This window comes from Myotis myotis, unplaced genomic scaffold (assembly GCF_014108235.1).
Source record: "Myotis myotis isolate mMyoMyo1 unplaced genomic scaffold, mMyoMyo1.p scaffold_m19_p_5, whole genome shotgun sequence".
Lineage (NCBI taxonomy): Eukaryota > Metazoa > Chordata > Mammalia > Chiroptera > Vespertilionidae > Myotis > Myotis myotis.
The window spans coordinates 35,330,396-35,350,100 of record NW_023416357.1 but is presented as its reverse complement, the minus strand read 5'-3'; the positions used below and the strand labels follow the sequence as shown (position 1 = coordinate 35,350,100).

The 19,705-nt window shown below is 40.9% G+C and overlaps 1 protein-coding gene across 3 annotated transcripts in view; it reads right to left on the bottom strand.

Moving 5' to 3' along the window:
* MAST4 (microtubule associated serine/threonine kinase family member 4) overlaps positions 1–19,705 on the bottom strand; it is a 521,110-nt gene that overhangs the window by 364,054 nt on the left and 137,351 nt on the right. For all 3 annotated transcript variants that reach the window (XM_036310367.1, XM_036310366.1, XM_036310368.1), the window contains exon 2: positions 12,915–13,068. In XM_036310367.1, the coding sequence (XP_036166260.1) occupies positions 12,915–13,068 (154 nt within the window). The remainder of the gene's footprint in view (positions 1–12,914; positions 13,069–19,705) is intronic.

Here is a 19,705-nt window from a genome sequence, read left to right as displayed (position 1 = left end):
TGTTCTTAGAAAAGAAATATTTCTTCTTATCCAATGAGATTACCTCTCCCAGTCAAATTCCAATAAGGGCGGATATGAGGGCCCCGCGAGTTCACAACTGAACGGGAGCTTGGGAAGCCTCGATATTGCAGGGATTGTAACAGCTGCCTTTCAGCAGACCAGCACCCAGCACACTCCCCCATTCTGCAGTGAGACCCAGCCTTGGCCAGCAACTCCCTGATGACCTGGACCACCAAGGTGACCCCCCTCCCGATGGGGGGAAATTAAGAAAAGGACACTGTACTAATGTCCATGTGCAGGGGCTCTGACCTCCTGCCTACCACATCATTCCTATCCACACCTTTGAGAAGACATGTGATAATGCCCACGTCCAGAACCAACCCAGCATTTACTGATAGAGTGGCCGGATTTTACAAGTGAAAATACAGGACACCTGAATAAACTTGAATTCAAACAAATTCTAATACACATGCCCCAAATGTTACATTGGACATAAGTATACTAAAAATATTAGCTGTTTATCTGAACTTAACATTTAATTAGATGCCATGTATTTTATAAGCAATACCATTTCCCCCATTTTTTTTATTTCTTTTCAATTACAGATGGCATACAATATTATATTAGTTTCAGGTGTACAACAGAGTGATTAGACACGGATATAACTCACAAAGAGATCGCCTCGACAAGTGCAGTACCCGTCTGCCACCATGCACAGCCATCCAATGTCATTGACTACATTCTCTATGCTGCACGCCGTATATCCACCACCCTTTCTAACTGGCAATTTGTACATCTCAACCCCTTCCCCTTTTTTACCTACCTCCCTCCCCCACAAACCTTCTCCCATCTGGCAACCATCCAAATGTTCCCTGTATCTATGAGTTTGTTTCTCTTTGTTGTGCTTATTTTGTTCTTTAGATTCCACATGTAAGTGAAATTATATAGTATTCATCTCTCTCTGTCTGACTTATTTCACTTACTCAAAAAGAGGGAAACATATATTTAAATGATACTGTTCTCTCTTTTCAAAAGGTTTACCCTCTAGGTTGCATGGCAACTCCATTTACAGATCATTCAGAGTTTGCAAAGCAGGGGGTATTGCTTTAAGATGTAAAGAATGGGTCTTCAAAGAATTTATAAAGGAGTAAAAGGGATGATAGATACATAAGTAATAGGAAGTTAAAAGTGATCCATCTTGTAATAAGAGAACAATATAAGAGGGTAGTGGGGTGGAAATCCTAAAGCATTCCTGAGAAGCAATCAGCAAAAGTGAAATGAAGGTGTTTGGAATGGAATGGGAATGTGATAAGGGATGTTAGAGATTCTTTCCCTGTATTACACTCCCACTGTGGGGTCTCGCCGCTCTGGGTTTGTACAGCCACAGCTAGTAAAATGGAGCAAAGACTTAACAGCAGAGTTCTTTTGAACAGAGGTTTGTGGTAACCGAAGCAAAGACAGATACACAGTGCGATGCCCAGCTCTCTTTACTTAAAAGAAAGAATTCAAATTTATTAGACTAAGCCAATTCATTTCCTTCTCCTGAGCTCAGAGAAATTCATTTCAGGATTTTAATAAAAGGGAAATGACACAATTGTTACTCTAGAGTAATTTATGACAAAAATGCAGGCACATCTGCTTAGAGGACAGGAAATAAAAACCAAGGGCATAGTGCCATGTATGCATGCATACATGTAAACACATACGAATCTCCATGTATGTGAATCTCCAAGTATGTTACTTAACATAAGTACATGCCTTCCCTGTACAGGGACTTGGATGCTGGAAGCTGTGCTACCTTAAGCAAAACCCATCTTCAAGTCTAATTTGGTGCCAGGTTCATCATTTATAGCGGTCCTGATTCCACCTGTGTTCTTATTCAAAAAGAGGGAAAGAGACATTTAAATGCCAGTGTTCTCTCTTTTCAAAAGTTTTACTCCCCTCCCCCCCCTCCCTCCCGACCACCCCCCCCTCCGCCCCAACACACACACCCAGCGAGCACGTCAGCAATGAGTTAAAGGCCAGGAGGGGACTTACCCTCAGCTCTCCCTTCAGGCCCTGGTGTGAGGCAGGCACCTGAGACAGGACTGTCAAAGGGCAGAAAAATTATCCACTAGGCAGACACAAGGAAATGAATTTAGTCCTGGCAGTACACGGAGATTAAGTGCTTGAATGACAATGGAGTTTGACAAAGACAAATGCCGCTACCACCACCAGCGTCATTACTGTATCAGAAACACTAATTGTTATAAATCTTTAAAATCCCCTGTTGGTGGCATTTGCATTTCTTGGCCTCCTCTTTTTTTCTGGGGAGTTGACATAAACTCAGCTTCATTATCAGTCTCCATCCAGGAAGTTTAAAAAAAGCCTCCATTTCTGACCTTTGATCAGCCACTGAAAATAAGTTTTAAACAGAGATGGGTGCTGGTGTGCCCAGCTTCAGAGGACAGCCACAGGACATCACAGCCAGCCTCCTGGGAGGGAGGCCGTGGGGGTGTTCACCCACCCACGGTGAAAGAATGGGCGTGTATATGGAAGGAAATGAAGGGAAACCAGCCTGCACAGACTTTCCCTCTCTCTTCTTGGCAGCTGAAAATTTACTATTCCAACAAGGGGCCTTGAGAGTATCTGGCCCCACCCACTCATTTTACAGATGAGAAAACTGAGAACCAGAAACAAGGGTATGGCTACTCAGTGGTGGACTTGGGGCCGGAATCTGGGCCTCAGCTCCCCATTTCCTGTCCTTCCCATCACCTCTTGAAACGGTGGTGTAGGAGACGTCCGGATGCTATTTCCACTCAGCCAAGCCACTGGCTTCCTATCTGTACACCCCATTCTCTCTCTGATCTACTTCTCCCCCTGCCCCCCGCCCCAGCTGCTACTTCACACACCACCTCCACGTGGGTGTTGACCGGAGGAATGACATAGGTCTAATTTACCAATTCCAGCACAAGCACCTCAGCGCCTCCCCTGCACCGCTGCACTGCACTGCAGTTTGCACGTAAGAAAATGTCAGCAGAAGAGCCAGTTATTATATCCAACTGCGTATGTGGGGTCCAGGGTGACGTGAAATGATAGCACCTACCATCTGCTTTGCCTGCCCCAGCCTTATCTCCCTCTCCCCAATCATAACTAAAGGAGTGTGGTGTGTGCAATTTCATAGTCAATACTAATTTTTCATTATTTATATTTCACACTAACTGTAATATAATCATTTGCATTTTTGTGGCTTCCTCACATATGCTAAAGAGTCACAGCAAGCTAAAAGCACTTTATTTCTTGTAAATTACATATATGAGGAACTGAGAAGATAAGCTTTGAATCCGCATGCTTTTCAGAACCTAAAAATACACAGTGCATGCAAGATAGGAAAACCATGTCCAGTCGTGAGTAGGCCTCAGTACATCCTATCAGAACAAAACATATTTTCAGGGAAGTACAAAAAACCACCAGTGGAGAGAAAACAAAAAGGAACATGATTATACCCCTTTAAAAAATTCAACCCCAGCTGAAACCGGTTTGGCTCAGTTGATAGAGCGTCGGCCTGCGGACTGAGAGGTCCCAGGTTCGATTCCGGTCAAGGGCATGTACCTGGGTTGCGGGCACATCCCCAGTGGGAGATGTGCAGGAGGCAGCTGATCGATGTTTCTCTCTATCTCTCTCCCTTCCTCTCTGTAAAAAATCAATAAAATATATTTTTTAAAAAAATAAAAAATTCAACCCCTTGATAAAATGCTAAAAAAAAAATTTTTTAAGGCACCTGAAATCAATTTTCTATTATAAAGGGAATTTTAAGAACAACTTAAATTTTTCATATATGGATTCAATAAATTCATTTGTCTCTCAGGAATAACTGAAATCCATTATTTATAGAATCATTCTAGACCATAAGAAATATGAAGGGAGAGGAAAAGAGGAAAAGAGATGGATATTGGAAGAGATTGGGAGAAATTGGGAAAGAAAGAGGAATATCTAGTGCTTTGTGGATCCTAATAATATTCATACATCTTTGGTTTGTTTCTGTAAAGCTTCTTCATCAACCTAATTAGTAAAGACAGCCTCCTTATCCTATATCAGTGGTTCTCAACCTTCCTAATGATGCGACCCTTTAATACAGTGTCTCATGTTGTGGTGACCCCCAACCATAAAATTATTTTCGTTGCTACTTCATAACTGTAATTTTGCTACTGTTAGGAATCATAATGTAAATATCTGATAGGCAGGATGTATTTTCACTGTTACAAATTGAACATAATTAAACCATAGTGATTAATCACAAAAAAATATGTAATTATATATGTGTTTTGCGATGATCTTAGGCAACCCCTGTGAAAGGGTAGTTCGACCCCCAAAGGGGTCGCAACCCACAGGTTGAGAACCGCTGTCCTATATAATAAAAGGCTAATATGCAAACTGTCCCCTTGGGAGTTTGACCACCTGCTATGACATGTGCTGACCACCAGGGGGCGATGCGGAACAAAGGAAGGCCCCAGCCGGCCCTGATTGAGGCCAGGCCTAGGGACCCTACCCATGTACAAATTTCATGCACTGGGCCTCTAGTATAAATATGTTTAGATATAAACCACTTAAAATAATGCCAGCAAAACTGTCAATGACCATTAAACACTTTCATCTTTGGTGTATTTTGAAGAATTTCCATTACTATATTTGATTTGCCACATCCAACATACTGGGTCAAAGGTCAAGAAGGCACACTTATTTTGCAGGTGTTAATGGTTTAACTGAGTCTCAATGTGCAAATGCTTTCCGGTCCTAGCAATTCTAAAATTCTGTAAACAACGATTTAAGACCCGAGTTACCTTTTGCTCTGTAGAAGGTACTTCAGCATTCTTAAGAGAAACTGGGCCTTCTATCAATAACATCTTAACACTCTGGACTAATTTTTAAGTCTTTTAAGCCTGACCTGGTCCAGAACTGTAAAACAGTTTTCTGGAGAGCCAGATTTGCTGATCTAGCTTGGCTCCCAGCACTCTCTGGAGCTCACACACACATCAAAGCAAACAGCCCAGTCTCTCATCTGATTCCCAGTACAAGAGAAATGCATTCAATGATTTTCAAGTCCTCATTTAGATTCTTTCCTTAATTAATTCTCTCATCATGCTAGACATCATCACTTCTTGGGTAGGTTTCATTGGTGTAAAATGCCTGAAGGAGAGATTTGAACTTCCGTTAGGACTTTGTACCTTGGCTCTGAGCAAGGTGAGCTGGGCAGTTCCTAGACAGCAGGTAACCAGGAACCTGGGAAACACCATGTGACTGACCTTTTAGAGGGAGCAATGGGCCATTGGTAGGCCATCTGCATGGGAGAGGAGCTAAACAGAAGGCTCCCTGACAGGAAGCCACTGGGAGGCAGCATCTGCCAAAGGAACTGGCCAACAGATGTGAGCCCCATTAAGACTAAGTCTCCCAAGATCTTCCTGCCCTGACTGGGAGAAACTGCAAACATAAAAATATGCCAAAAGAGTCATCTTCAAATTAGAACACCTAGAAAGCAAAATATCTCGACACAAACTGACATAGGAGTGGTGAAGACAGCAAGTGGTTTTAAAGGCTACTTAAAATCCTACACTCAAACCAGGAAGAAGATGCAAATGGATTTGCTTCTTGATCCCTTGGTGACTCGGAAAATTGGGTAGTGACTGCTCAGGCCCCAACCCCACCACACACCCAGGTCCCTGCTTCCACTCTCCTTCCACATTCCCAGGGACTCTAGCTCTACCCCTGAGAACTCCCTCCAGAGACACCAAACTCTGCTCATGCTTATGTAGCTCAGCTCCACCCTCCCCACCTTTGTCTTGATGACCCCTGACCAGGCCTCTCTGTTATATTCTGTGAAACTACTGTTTCTGGTACACAGATTTCCCTGGTGTCTTAATGCTTTCCTCAAATATGTAGACAGACTTTTCACTTTTATAGTCTCAGACCTTCGATGGCTGGTCAGTGCATCCAAGAAATCCGCCCTGTCCTCCAAGATTATTCAACTTCCTTCTCTACTCAACTCCTACCTAACCCTCCCTACCACACCCAGAGGTCTCATTATGCATTGAGAAAAGTGAAGCCACCACATTTATTTTAAAAATTAAATGTATTGGGGCAATACTGTCCATCTATTAAAATACCTGCTTTTTATTAAAGGCAAATTTATTAAAATCGGTGATCTAGAAAGGGGACATTTTAAAAATAGGATATCTTGAATATTTTTCGATTACAGTTGATATTCAATATATATTAGCTTCAGGTGTACAACATATTGATTAGACATTTATATAACAGCCAGATTAAGTATAGTACCCACCTGACAGCATATATAGCTATTACAATATCACTGACTATATTCCCTATTAAAAATAAAATTTATTTTGAGAGGAGTGTAGATTCACTTGCAGTTGTAAGACATAATGCAGAGAGGCCCAGGTACCCTTTACCAGTTTCTCTTGATGGTAACATCTTGCAAAACTATAGTTCACTATCACGACCAGAACAATGACATTGATACAGCCAAGTTACAGAACATTTCCAACACCACAGAACCACTCATGCTTCCCACTTACAGTCACACCTGCTTCCCTCCCACTGCCCTCCTTAAATCCTGGCAACCATTAGTGAGTTCCCCACTTCTATAATTTTGTTGTCCCAAGAGTGTTATATACAAATGGAATTATAGAGTGCGGAACCCCCTAGGATAGGCTTTTTTTTTTTTTTTTTTTCAAATAGCATAGTTCTCTGGAGATTCACCCAGGTTGCCAGAGGCATCAATAGTTTGTTCCTTTTTATTGCTGAGCAATATTCCATGGTGTGGAGGTACCTAAACTACCTGCTTTTGCATCGTTTTCTCCTCCTTCCCCCGTCACAATAGAGGAAGTGGCTCTCTTCCTATAAAAGGCTCTCTTCCTATCACATGTTCCCTGGATACCCTGCTGGGTTCCTCCAAACCACTTCACTTTTTGGCTACCATCTCTGTCTTCCGAACTTACACACATGCCTGCATGACCCTGATGCTACGATGCCTCCCTCTGAGCCTCACGCCCTTTCAGCTCATACTCTATTTCTCTTGTCCCTTTCACAGCATGACTTCTCAAAAGAGCCATCTACAGACTTAACCACCAACACATCAGCTACCTCTAATTCTTTCATTACCATTGCTCTTCACCCACCCACACTTCACTACTCTCCTACGGTAACCAGTGACTACCCTGCTAAAGCCAAGGGTGAGTTCTTGTTCTCACACCACTCTCAGATGAAGCCAATCCTTTCTCCTCCAAATATGATTCTCTCTATCGCTGTGATTCCACAGTCCTACTTGAAGTATCTATTTACTATATTTTGTAAGCATTTCAAACTTAACACACTAAAGACGAAGTTCATCACCTCCTATTTCTTTATTAAAACCTATTTCACCTGGTTTTCCTTTAGTAAGTATTATGTTGCCCCTGCCTCTTATGTCAGTGAACTCAGCGGCAACACCCCAGCAGGGACCATCCTAGTGGCCCCACAACAGCCTTGCATTCCGCTGTGACCATGTGCTGGGATCTTGCCAAAAGAATGTAAATGGATAAAAAGTATGGCTCTTCCAGGCTGGGACTTTTAAGAAGTTAAAAAGGTTTCTCCTCCCTCTTTCCACTTCCACCAGTTGGAAGTAGAGTATCTTAAGGCCATAAAGAGCAAAATCAGAAGATGGAAGGAGTGTGGGTCCCTCACTCACCAGGAGAAAGAGAGCTGTCAGCAACCCAAAACATTTACATAGGAAAGAAATAAATGACTGTTGTGTTAAGACATTGATTTGGGGGGCTTTGCTTGTTATGGCATGTAATGTAACAACACACCATTTTTCCATCGGTATTATTACAAAAGTAAAGAAATCTAGTCAGCATGGGAGGTATTTACGGCAATATTTACTAAATACCAAGTCCACCCATAAAACAGTCACATTTTATGTAAATTTGCTTCAATCTGAATTATTCCAGACTTGCCCGCTAAGCTAGGGAGACTTTTAGCATGAGAAACCTGTTCAACTCTACACTGCATGCAAACCCTATGTCCCCCAGGTTAATTTTAAAGAAAAGGATGTTTTCGGAGGTTGTGTTGTTTTTACTTTCCCTCTTCAAACAAAATTCACTCTGAAATGCCTTTTTTTTTTGTATTTCCAAATCTTATTCCAAACTGATTTCCATAGTCCAAAAGAGAAAAATTTCTCAATTTTCCTCCCAAGACAGAGCACCATAATTCTACGTTATACTGTCAGCAGAACTGATTCCTTATTATATGCAAGTCACACACACATACATAGATCCCTCTTTGTTTTACATTCCGAACAGCTCAAACGTGTTTTGAGAAATACAACTCTTCCCAAGGAAGAGAAGCCCTCCTTTTCCGACTGTTAGGGCTGCCACATCCGTATACCACAGCATGGAAGGCAAGACTAGGATTCAGGGCATATTTGCATATCAGCAAGCCAGGACTCTGGATCCTGAGGTTCTGCCCTTCATGCTGCAGCTCCCTCGCTGTGAACTGTCAGGAGCATTACCACATGCCCATGCCCAGACTGGAAGGGCCTGAATAATGACTAGAATAATGCTGCCTTCCTCATCAGGGGGCTCCACAGCTCAGTCAATGTTTACAGGATGCTTCCTGGGGCCTATTTAGCATGCTGCAGGCCAGCAAGGCAGAAAGCACCATCAGCTAACAACAACAAAAAATATAGGTAAGCAGCGATGGGCACCATCAACTCTGGGTCTGTTGTTTAAATGCCAGTCCTGCAAAAAAGGTACTGGTTGCTTTTTCTTTTCATCTAATACCCTTAAGAGATTGATTCAAAACTTTAGTTAAGTAAGAAAATGTCAGAGTTCAACCAGTTTGTATGCATGCTGAGATGATGGGCTTTTTTCTTTATAGTGCTCTGTCTTTTTTGAAATTTTCCACATTGAACACATATTATATTTATCATTAAAAATAGGAAAATATAAGTATTTATACTGTAAAAGACGTTTAAATAAGAGAGTGAGAGGCTAACTATGATAGACGGACTTATTAGTCCCAATTTTTCCCTCCCCTCTAGTTAGTTGCATTCTACATCTGTATCTTTGCCAAGGTGTCAAGGTGGGTGGAGCATGCTTCTACCCCTTGACTCTGGGCTTGACCATATGACTTGCTTTGGCCAATAGAAAATTAGCAGCTATGATGCCAGCTTTAAACATGCCTATGCAGGAGGATGTGCACCCGCATGCTCCTGTTTTTTAGCAGGAGAACGTGATGCCCAACGAAATCAGACACGGAGCAGAGCTGAACCCAAACTGCAATCTAGAACCAACCCCAGCAGAACTCAGGCTAAATCACCCCAAACCCAGCTGACCTGCGGCCACATGAGCAAAAAACACTTACTGTTGTCTACCACTGAAATTCTGTGGTTATACAGCATTCGTGTCACCAACTGATGCACTACCAAGTGCCACACAAAAAAATCAGGAAGAAAAAGTGTGTCATGGACTGGATTGCGGGCTGGAAAAAGGCCATAGCATTCCCCACATGCCCATTTATAACGGGAACCAGTCAACCATCATCCAGTTTGAGAAAACTCTTCAGCAGGCAGAGGTTGTTTCCCCTTCTCTTATGAAATATAAAATTATTTCACTACAATTACAGTCAGTCCTATGAAGCAAGAGTTACTACATGACCATTCAATAATGGGATTTCACATAAAAAATGTAGTGAGGCTCTTTCAATGTTAAAACATATTATTTTACAGCATGGTTTTAAATGTTTACGATTACTTTTCATTTTATGTGTATACCATATTATGGTTAACCAATATTCTTTTGCTAGTTATGTAGATGATATGCATTTTTTATTATTATAAATGGTGCTGCTCTAAATATAACTAGAGTTCATTTTCTGCATATATTCATGACTATTTTCCCGGGAATGAAATCTGAGAATTGGATTTGCTGGGTTAACAAATGTATAAATTTTAAGGTTTTTAATATGTATTAATTGCCTAGTTTTAATTTACTTTTGCAAATAAGGGAGTAGGGGACCTACAGATTGAGTCAGCCCCAGATTCCAACTGAGCAAACATTTTCCCACCTAGGAGTCACTCCAATTAATCCTGCTGGAATTTACTGAAAACCTCATGAGTGTTTACTGTGCTAAGAACAGAGTGATGGTTACAAGCATGGACCCCGGAGCCTCAATGCCTGGATTCAAAGCTTGATCTTGTGCAATTTACTCAACTGGTTTGGGCCTCAGTGTTGTCATCTATAAAAGGGGGCTAGGAGTTCCTCCCTCATAAATGCATAGAGATGTAGTAAAGATTAAGTAAATCAATACATGTAACCTCCTAAGAACAGTGCCTTCTGCATAGTTAAGTTCTTGATGTTAGCTGTCAATGTTATTAGGGATAGTAGATGAAAAGATCACAGATCTTCCTTTCAAAGAGTTAAGAGTTTAAGGAAACTTATCATAACTTAGGATAATTAGGTGGCAAAATTTTCAAACTGTGAACTAGTCCTTCACAAAGTCTTTGTTCTAAGGAACCAGTAGAAAACTGCCAAAGAGAAGATCCTTCGATTAAAACAAAGTTTTGCAATAGGAAGGTAGCTGGTCTTTAAGTAACAGAATATATCAGGGACACATTTTTTATGGCAAAATCAGTTTGACTTGATTTAAGTAGGGTATGTCCCAAGGTAAGATCTTATGTGATTATTAACAGTTGCCTAAAACAAGTGGAAACTATGTTTCTGAAAGATCAGAGATGATGCTTCCTTTCCCCTGCTCACTCCTGACACTGGCACGGTGCCTGACTCCAAGGAGACTCAGTGGATGAGGATTCCACGCTGATGTCCACAAGCCCAAGTTCTCTAGCAACTGCAAATACCCCAAATTCAGTTAGTTACACACAGAATGCTAGTATCCACCCATCCCTGGGCTAAATGTTTTGCATACATTATCTCATTAATGTATTGATGACCAATTAAGAATGTTTTCTTTATATTCCAATAAAACTTTCAAACAGCCCTAGCTGGCTTGGCTCAGTGGATAGAGCATCAGCCTGTGGACTGAAGGGTCCCAGGTTCGATTCTGGCCAAGGGCACATGCCTGGGTTGCGGGCTCCATCCCCAGTGTGAGGTGTGCAGGAGGCAGCCAATCAATGATTCTCTCTCATCATTGATGTTTCTATCTCTCTCCTTCTCCCTTCTTCCCTGAAATCAATAAAGAAATATATTTTTTTTAAAAATTTTCAAACAACTATGTTGATAAACAGGCTGATATCCAATGCATTTAAGTTCTTCCAAATACTACTGAATATTTTTTTTAAAATTCTCTGACCAAAGACTTAACTACCTAAAGTAATTATATAGCAAGCTAAATTACATAAGTATGGAATTGCTAGAGCTGCGTAAATTATGAAATGATAATCAAGTCCAGCTTTTCCCCCGCTTAAAGCTAAAGACAATTTCATGTTCCAGGCCATATGTCTGCATCAAGAGTTATGCCCTCGCATTATTTTAAAACTTTAAATAAACTGCTTTAGCGAAAATTGGAAAGAACCATTCCTGCCCCTCCTATTGGTAACAAAAAAAGTTTAAGCAAAGTAAGTAAATTTCTTAAGTGAAATTAATAAGCATAGGGATGAATGAGCCTTTTAACTTTTAAGATTTAATTTCCCACCCATAAAATAAGGATTAGACCAGGGGTGGGCAAACTTTTTGACTCGAGGGCCACAATGGGTTCTTAAACTGGACAGGAGGGCCGGAACAAAAGCATGGATGGAGTGTTTGTGTGAACTAATATAAATTCAAAGTAAACATCATTACATAAAAGGGTACGGTTTTTTTTTTTTTTTTTAGTTTTATTCATTTCAAACGGGCCGGATCCGGCCCGTGGGCCATAGTTTGCCCACGGCTGGATTAGACCAATAATCTTTAGTATCTAACCTTTAGTGATTTAAAGTTAAGTTTAATAACATGAAATTTACATGATGAGTTAGTTATTAAAAACCCAAGTTATATTAATTTGGCTATCTTTCAAGTCAATAATAGTGTCTTGTGGGTTTTCTAGATTTGAAATTTTTAATTAATTTAATTTTAACAACAGGATTGAAAAACAGGTGAAAGATTTGAAAAGACACTTTACAAAAGAAGATATATGAAGTCCAATAAGCATATGGAAAGATGTTTGACCACATTTAGTTGTCAAGAAAATATAAATTAAGACCACAATGTAGTATGACTATCTACCCATTAAAATGGCTAAAATACAAAAAGACTGGCCACACCACAGGTTGGCAAGGATGCTGAGCAATTAGATCACTTGCCTGTTGTTGTTGGGGATGTAAAATGTCACAGTTTTGGAAGCAGTTTGGCAGTTCCTTATACAGTTCAACATACACCACTGACATTCACAACGTGGATGAATCTTAAAAACATTATACTGAGCCCATGAAGCCAGGGACAAAAGAGCATGGCCTGTGTGACTCCATCCATATGAAATTCTTAAGATACTGTCAGTCTAATTTATAGTGACAGAACGCACAGCTATGGTTGCCTGGGGTCAAGGATTGGGGGGTAGGGGGCGGGGATGACTAGGAAGGGGCACAGAGAATATTTCTTGTCTGGGTTTTGGTGGTGGTCTGGCATATAAATTCACCAGAACCCACCCACACATACAGTGAAAATGAGTTTATATTACTGCATGTAAGTTATATTTCAGTAAAGCTTACTAATAAGATCCTCAATTTAACTGCTATCTGGTTTGGACTAGATTTTACCACATGGTCTGCAGAGAGGCAAGACCATTCTTAAGCAGGCTGATGTTTGCACCTGGAACGGCATGGGCACCGTTCAGGACCCTCCAGGGTATAAACAAAATCCCTCCTACACATATCACTGGTGACTCACCTGTCAGCGCACCTCCCAGGCTCCCCCGCCGCAGCTGTCGTCCATCCTCGCTCAGCTGGCTTTTGAACTTCAGGGACTTTCCAGGGCCCGAGGCCAGGTCCGGGTTGCTGCACTTCCGACATGGCATGGGTGGTGGGGACAGTATGTGGTCAAGCTGCAGAGAGAAAGACAGGGCATCACTCGCTGGGGACGCTCCCAACACCACCAGAATGAGAGACCAACCAGGCACACCTTCCTCCTTCCTTTTCCTTCTCTAAGTCCTTCCTTCCTGGCCCTGTTTTTAATTTGGCCAGTTGAGAGCATTCAGGATTTCACTGTGTGTCTTCCATCTGACAGAGTCTGGCTGGCTCAAAACCTCACTAGCAGGGCTTTTCGAGCGGTGGGTCACAAAGCATTCATGCAGCGATTCTCAACCTTCTTCAACTCATGACACATATACTAATTACTAAATTTCTGTGGCACACACACAAAAAAATATTTTTTGCCGATCTGATTTTTAAAAAGGGTATAATTTTGATTCATTCACACCAGACGGCTATTGTGTTGGCTGCTGTGATTTCTTTTTATTTGACAATCTAAGGGGAAAGAGGTCAATGCCCCTGACTAAATAGTCAGGTATTGCATGTTTTAAATTGCTGCCTTAGTGGATCATGAAAGCAAGTTTAGTAGATTGTGATCAGTATTTTTAACACAACAGAACAGAAATTATCAAAATCCAGTGAAGGAAGGGGAAGTTTTGTTTCATGACATTTTTTTCTTAAGTTACCCATGTATATGTGTGTGTCCTGAGTCACTACGTAAAATACGTATCTTTCTGTGGGCCTTGATCCCCCGCCCCCACCAAAATAAAGAATATTGCTCTACAGAGAATCAATAGATTACTAATTTAGTTGTTCCCACAAAAATTCACAAGCTTTTGATGCTCATAGACATAGGGGAGGGAAATTTCTAGCACCACAGCCCATAATGGAAATCAATACATCCCTATATCACTTTATTGCTTTTAAAAGAAAACCTGTCACAAGAATCAGAGAAACCAACATCCCTTCAAGAGACAGCTTTCTACAAGAGTCCCCTGTGTCACAACACTTACTTCAAGATCTGTCCTACTTTTATAAGAAAACCTTTCACCGGTGAATAGGGCCTTATCTCCTTAAATGATCACCTTCAAGTAAGCCTATGTGCATATATATGTGTCTAGGCAGTTACTAAGGACAGAAATATTCATGTGCACATACTATATATCCAGATAGTTATTAAGAAATTTAAAGGAAGTGCAAAAGATATTCATGGAAATTTAAATGGCCACAGAAGAGGGCCAACTTTGTAGAAATTTAAAAATAGAAAAGGACTGGGTAACAGCACTCAAGACCAGGCATTTTTAGGGGTGTTTGATTGTGATATGTTTTGTTTTCATGATAGAGATAGTCATCTGGTTATAACTGTCTGCACTGTTTTCGATTGATATTATCACGGATGTATTTATTGGAGGAATACATTCAGGAATAAAGTCATCCATTTGCCCGTCTATGCACCGCAGCACGTTCAAATCCATGGCACACAAAGAAATGTGGCCCTGCCTATGAGTGACTCCTCCCAAGCTGGTTGAGACGGAAGAGACCGTATTGGATCAGCTATTACCAGATGTCAACTCTCCCTCAGGCTCCACTGGAACCGCTGGATTTCAAGAACTTGTCAGTACGTACAATCTCGAATTCATTGCAAGTCAGTATTTTACTGTATTTCATCGCCACTTGGTATTTTGTTGAGAGGTATCCAGAAAGCTAGCAGTGTAGTCACTTCAGGATCAAGCCATATCAGGACAAAGGGATTCCAGGTTGCACTTCTGGAAGGTATTGGTTTGAGGCTGCTGTTCACTGCATGAAGCGTCCTACAAGGAGGAATTTCTATCTAGTCTTACACATTTTTGCCCTTAAGCCCCCTGGACAATGAATTGTAACAAGGGAACCCGGACAGTGATATCAGCTACTAGAAAGAGTAGAGCCCAGTCAGTGGCCCAGACATAGCAGGTCATTACACAATGCAGAGGTTCTTTTTGTCTCCTTCTGGGCTCCATTTATATCCTTACCCCAATTTTTTTAAACTATCAATTTTTTTTTTTTAATTTCAGAAGAACTTTTGCAACAATAGAAAAGTCATGAGTAATACAATGAACACCCATATTCCCTTTACCAAAGGTGAATTGCTAAGTTTTCCCATATTGACTTAGTTCTCTCATTCTTTTTCTGTCCCTATCCCAAGCACACAGTTAGATGCAGACATTGTAGATCTTCACTTCTAGATACTTAATCATGCCTCTTCTAAGAACAAGGATGTGCTCTTAAGTGCTCCCTCCCTATACTCTATGCCTCAAATATTTTATCAAAGTAAAGTATAAATACTAGGAAAAATATAAGATTATATCAGATACACTTCATATTAAAAATGTGCTCTTACATGTAAAAAGAAAACTTGCAGCCACAAGGTGGCAATGTATTATAGACATTCAGCAAAATGTTCCATAATAGCTACTCACCCTGTAAATGCATCAAGAACCCCTCAGAGCAATCAAGCATGTTAAGGTCCATTCTACTCAGTTATTTTCTTTTAATTACTAGTTGCAGCAGCATAAAATACAAATATTTATTGTTTAAGGTTCATCAACTTCTGTCACATATTTTTCACCTGACGTTAAAATTTTCAGCTTGCAAAATTACAATGAATGACTCTAGGGAAGATTGTTATATCACAAATTAACAGTGGTGGAAAAACCAGCAGAGGAAAAAAAAAAGATAATCCCTAACTAGGAATTACGAGCCTTCCTTACATATTTCCCAAAAAGCCATAAAAAATATGAAACACATGTAGAAAGAAGAGAAAGAGATCAAGGAGAAAATGTAGAAAAATAAAAAAGAAAATGTTTGCTCACATATATGTTGCCAAAAACTATTAATAAGCCAGCGTTTTTCATCAGAATCACAACCCCAAGAGTGGAGTAGAGTTTTCAATCTGGAAAAACTGAGGCAGTGACCTGTGCGGGCTGCCAATGTTCCAAACACAATACAAGCAGAAAAACTATAAATATAGTGCAATGTTCCAGGATCCACTTCCTTCTTCACATCCAATCCCTCTCCCAACAGGGCTCTCTCTAAATAGATCATTTTTCCAAATTTGCCGCGTTGTCACTGGCTCTGCTTTTCTTTCTACAGTTTGTCAAAGCTTCTCACAATGGTCTACTGCAGCCCTGCAATTTATTTTTCATTCTTTGTCCTGATTCAAACACTCAGGATCCCTCTAAAAACGTTCCATCACACTCTAGAGCTTTTAGGTTACATCAAACCTATCACTTTACACACTGCTCTTTAAATGATTTCCGTTTAATCTTCTTCAACTTTTCCAAAGTCTTCATACTACAAGGAGCTCAACTATAAAGACAGAGGTTGTCTTTGAACTTTCGCTGATGTTCAAGGACATCCAAGCATGAGATGGTCATTCCTGCTTCAAACACTTCTAATTCCCCGCACTAAGCAGACAGTGGACTCCAAGGCGCCAGACAGACTCCTTGGTCGTGTGCTTCCCTAGCAGGCCTCGAGAGCCACAAAGTATCCTGGATTGGCGTGCATTCTCCAGAAATGGGTCCTTACCTCACTCACCAATCGCAAATATTGCTTCGTGGTGTGCTAGATTTGGTCCTAACTTCCTATGTCAGTTTCCTGTAGTTCCAAGAGCCACAAAACCACTGGAAGAGGCATATTAATAAATTTAGAAGTCAGACAGCTAGGGACCTAGCATATCACTTACATGTGAGTGTTACACAACTGCTCTTGCTAGCCATTTTTCACAGGAAACATATAAGCATCTTAGAGAACGAAAGGTGCACAGCTACTCTAAGCCTAACGCAGGTTTGGGGGAAGGTTTCTAAAATTATCAGTGCTATAGAAATAATAATCACCAAAATTCAATGTCTACAGTTTTCTACATCTCCACCCACTGTCTTCTGTTTTACAAAGTATCAGGCTAGGAAAAAAAAAACACAAAAAACGAAGAATTCACCGCGATTACACTGTGGCTTCTGCCATCAGTGAAGATAAATGAAAAGCAAAGGTACATGGTTCACGAGACTGGCCCCTATTTTTGTTGAGTGTCTCTGCCATCACCACCACCACCATCTCCAACCAGGGTCCAGGGGTTTCTTATTCTATGGCTATTCCCTAGTAAAAGGCACATAGTAATTTTCTTCTTAAAGGCATGTAGTAATTTTCAATGACTATTGAACCTGCAGCCTTCTTAACTGACAACTTCTCCAACCTCATCTCCAGATACGTTCATGCCCAAGTACATGAGTTCTCTAATTTATCGTTTCTAAATATTAACAATGTTGATATGAGAATAAACATATTTTTAATTTAACTTTTTTCAGAATTTCAGTTTGCATTCAATACTATTTTGAATTAGTCTCAGGGGTACAGCATAGTGGTTAGACAATCATATACTTTACAAAGGGATCCCCCTGATATCTCCAGTACCCAACTGGCACCATACACAGTTATTACAAAATTATTGACTTTATTTCCTAGGCTGTACTTTACATCTCTGTGACTATTCTGTAACTACCAATTTGTACTTCTCAATCCCTTCACCTTTTTCACCCAGTCCCCCAACCAACCCCCTTCCTTTCCTCCCCTCTGGTAAGCTTCTCCAATTTCAACTAATGGGAGCTCCTTTTTTCTAGCTACACCCATCACAAACCTTACAGTTCTTGGAAACTTCTCTTCTTACTCCATATCCAATCAGCAAATCCTCTAACTCAACCTCCAAAATATATCCAGAATCCAATCACTTCTTGCTACCACTCTGTCCTGCCATCAGGGTATCTCTCTTGCAATAGCCTCCACCCTAGTCTCAGCACAGCAGCCAAGGCCCTAGGAGAGCACCAGGCAGAGGTTCCAAATCCTCTGCAGGCGTCCCCCATGGCTTCTCCTTTACCCACAACAAAATGCAAAGCCTTAAACATCAATTGCCTGCCTCCCACATGCTCCCTCCTGGGGATTAAGCTGGGACCCCTGGCATGTGCCTTGACCAAGAATTGAACCAGTGACTCTTGGCACATGGGACAACACTCAACCAACTGAGCCACACTGGTTGGGCTCCGAAGTCCTGATGATGCCCTGAAAGTCCTATCTCCCCTACCTCTCTGATCCTCACCCCTACTGCTCCACTCAATCCACCTCAGTCTGTTGCCAGACCTCAGATGGTCCAGGCATCTTCCCACCCAGATCCCATCCACTGATCATTGCCTGGCACACACTCCAGATATTAGCTACTGTGCTCCCTGCAACCTCCAAGTCTCTATTCCATTGTGACACATTCAGGGGGACCTCCTCTGATCACCCCACATGAAACAGCACACCCACCACTTTATTCCCTTCTCTGTTTTTCTTCAGAGCATCTATCACCACATGATATGCTGGATCTTTTCTATTTGTTCATTATCCTCCTCCCACTAGCATGCAGATTACATGAAATAATACACTAGTCTGTTTTGTCCACAGCTCTACTAGGTCCACTGCTCTTCATAAAAGGCACCCTGTAAATATTTTTTGGGGAAAAAAAAAGCCAACTTCTAGGACTATGTCCCAAGAAAACAGAAACACCAATCAGAAAGGATTTATGCACCCCTATGTTCATAGCAGCACAATTTACAATAGCTAAGATTTGGAAACAGCCTAAGTGCCCATCAACAGGTGAGTAGTTTAGAAAACTGTGGTACATCTACACAATGGAATACTATGCTGCTGTAAAAAAGAAGGAATTCTTGCCATTTGCAACAGCATAGATGGAACTGGAGAGAATTATGCTAAGGGAAATAAGCCAGTCGGAGAAAGATAAATATCACATGATCTCACTCATTTGTGGAATATAATGAACACATAAACTGATGAACAAAAATAGAACCAGAGTCATAGAAGCATTGAACAGACTGTCCAACCTACGAGGGAATGGGGGGGGGGGGTGAGGGGGTAAGAGATGAACCAAAGGACTTGTATGTATGCATATGAGCATACCAATGGACACAGACAGTAGGGGGGTGGGGGTGGCCGGGGAGAGGTCAATGAGGGAAAAGGAGACTTAGGTAATACTTTAGACAATAAAGAATTTTAAAAACTTGTTTTAAGAAAAAAATGAATTGCAAATATCTGGTATTTAGTAAAAGATATAACAACAGATAAATAAGGAACACATGCCACAAAGCGTTTTTACTGTTGGAAAAATCAGAATAAAATTGTATTGAATGTTACTCAAGGTGAAAAGGCTAAAGTGAAATCTATAGTACTCTGACAAAATCGAACATGTCAGGTATAAGAAAAGACCCTTAGGTTATAGCAAATGACATCTTTTCAAAGAATCTTTTCCATATACAAACTAATATGCTAATTTTTGAACACTGCTACCTTTGAAGGTGATTCCTAAATAATTAATTATTCGACCTTTTAACTATCTCCTAACTAGCATATTCACTTGTGTCTATCAATCCAAGCCTTTCCCTACCCCCAGTCCTCCTTTCCGTAATTCCTCACTTACTCTCATGGTGTGGCACATGCATTTTAAAGACCCATTCAGAATGCATGTGCCCTAAGGCCAAAGTTCATTAGTTCAAAGGGATCACAATGTCATCCGCATACACAATGAGGGCTCGCCAGTAAAGTCTTTTTTTATGATTAAAAATGAGAGAGAGAAAGAGCCTCACCATAGGGTTACAAAGACATTGTTCAGTTATTCTGTTTCTTGAT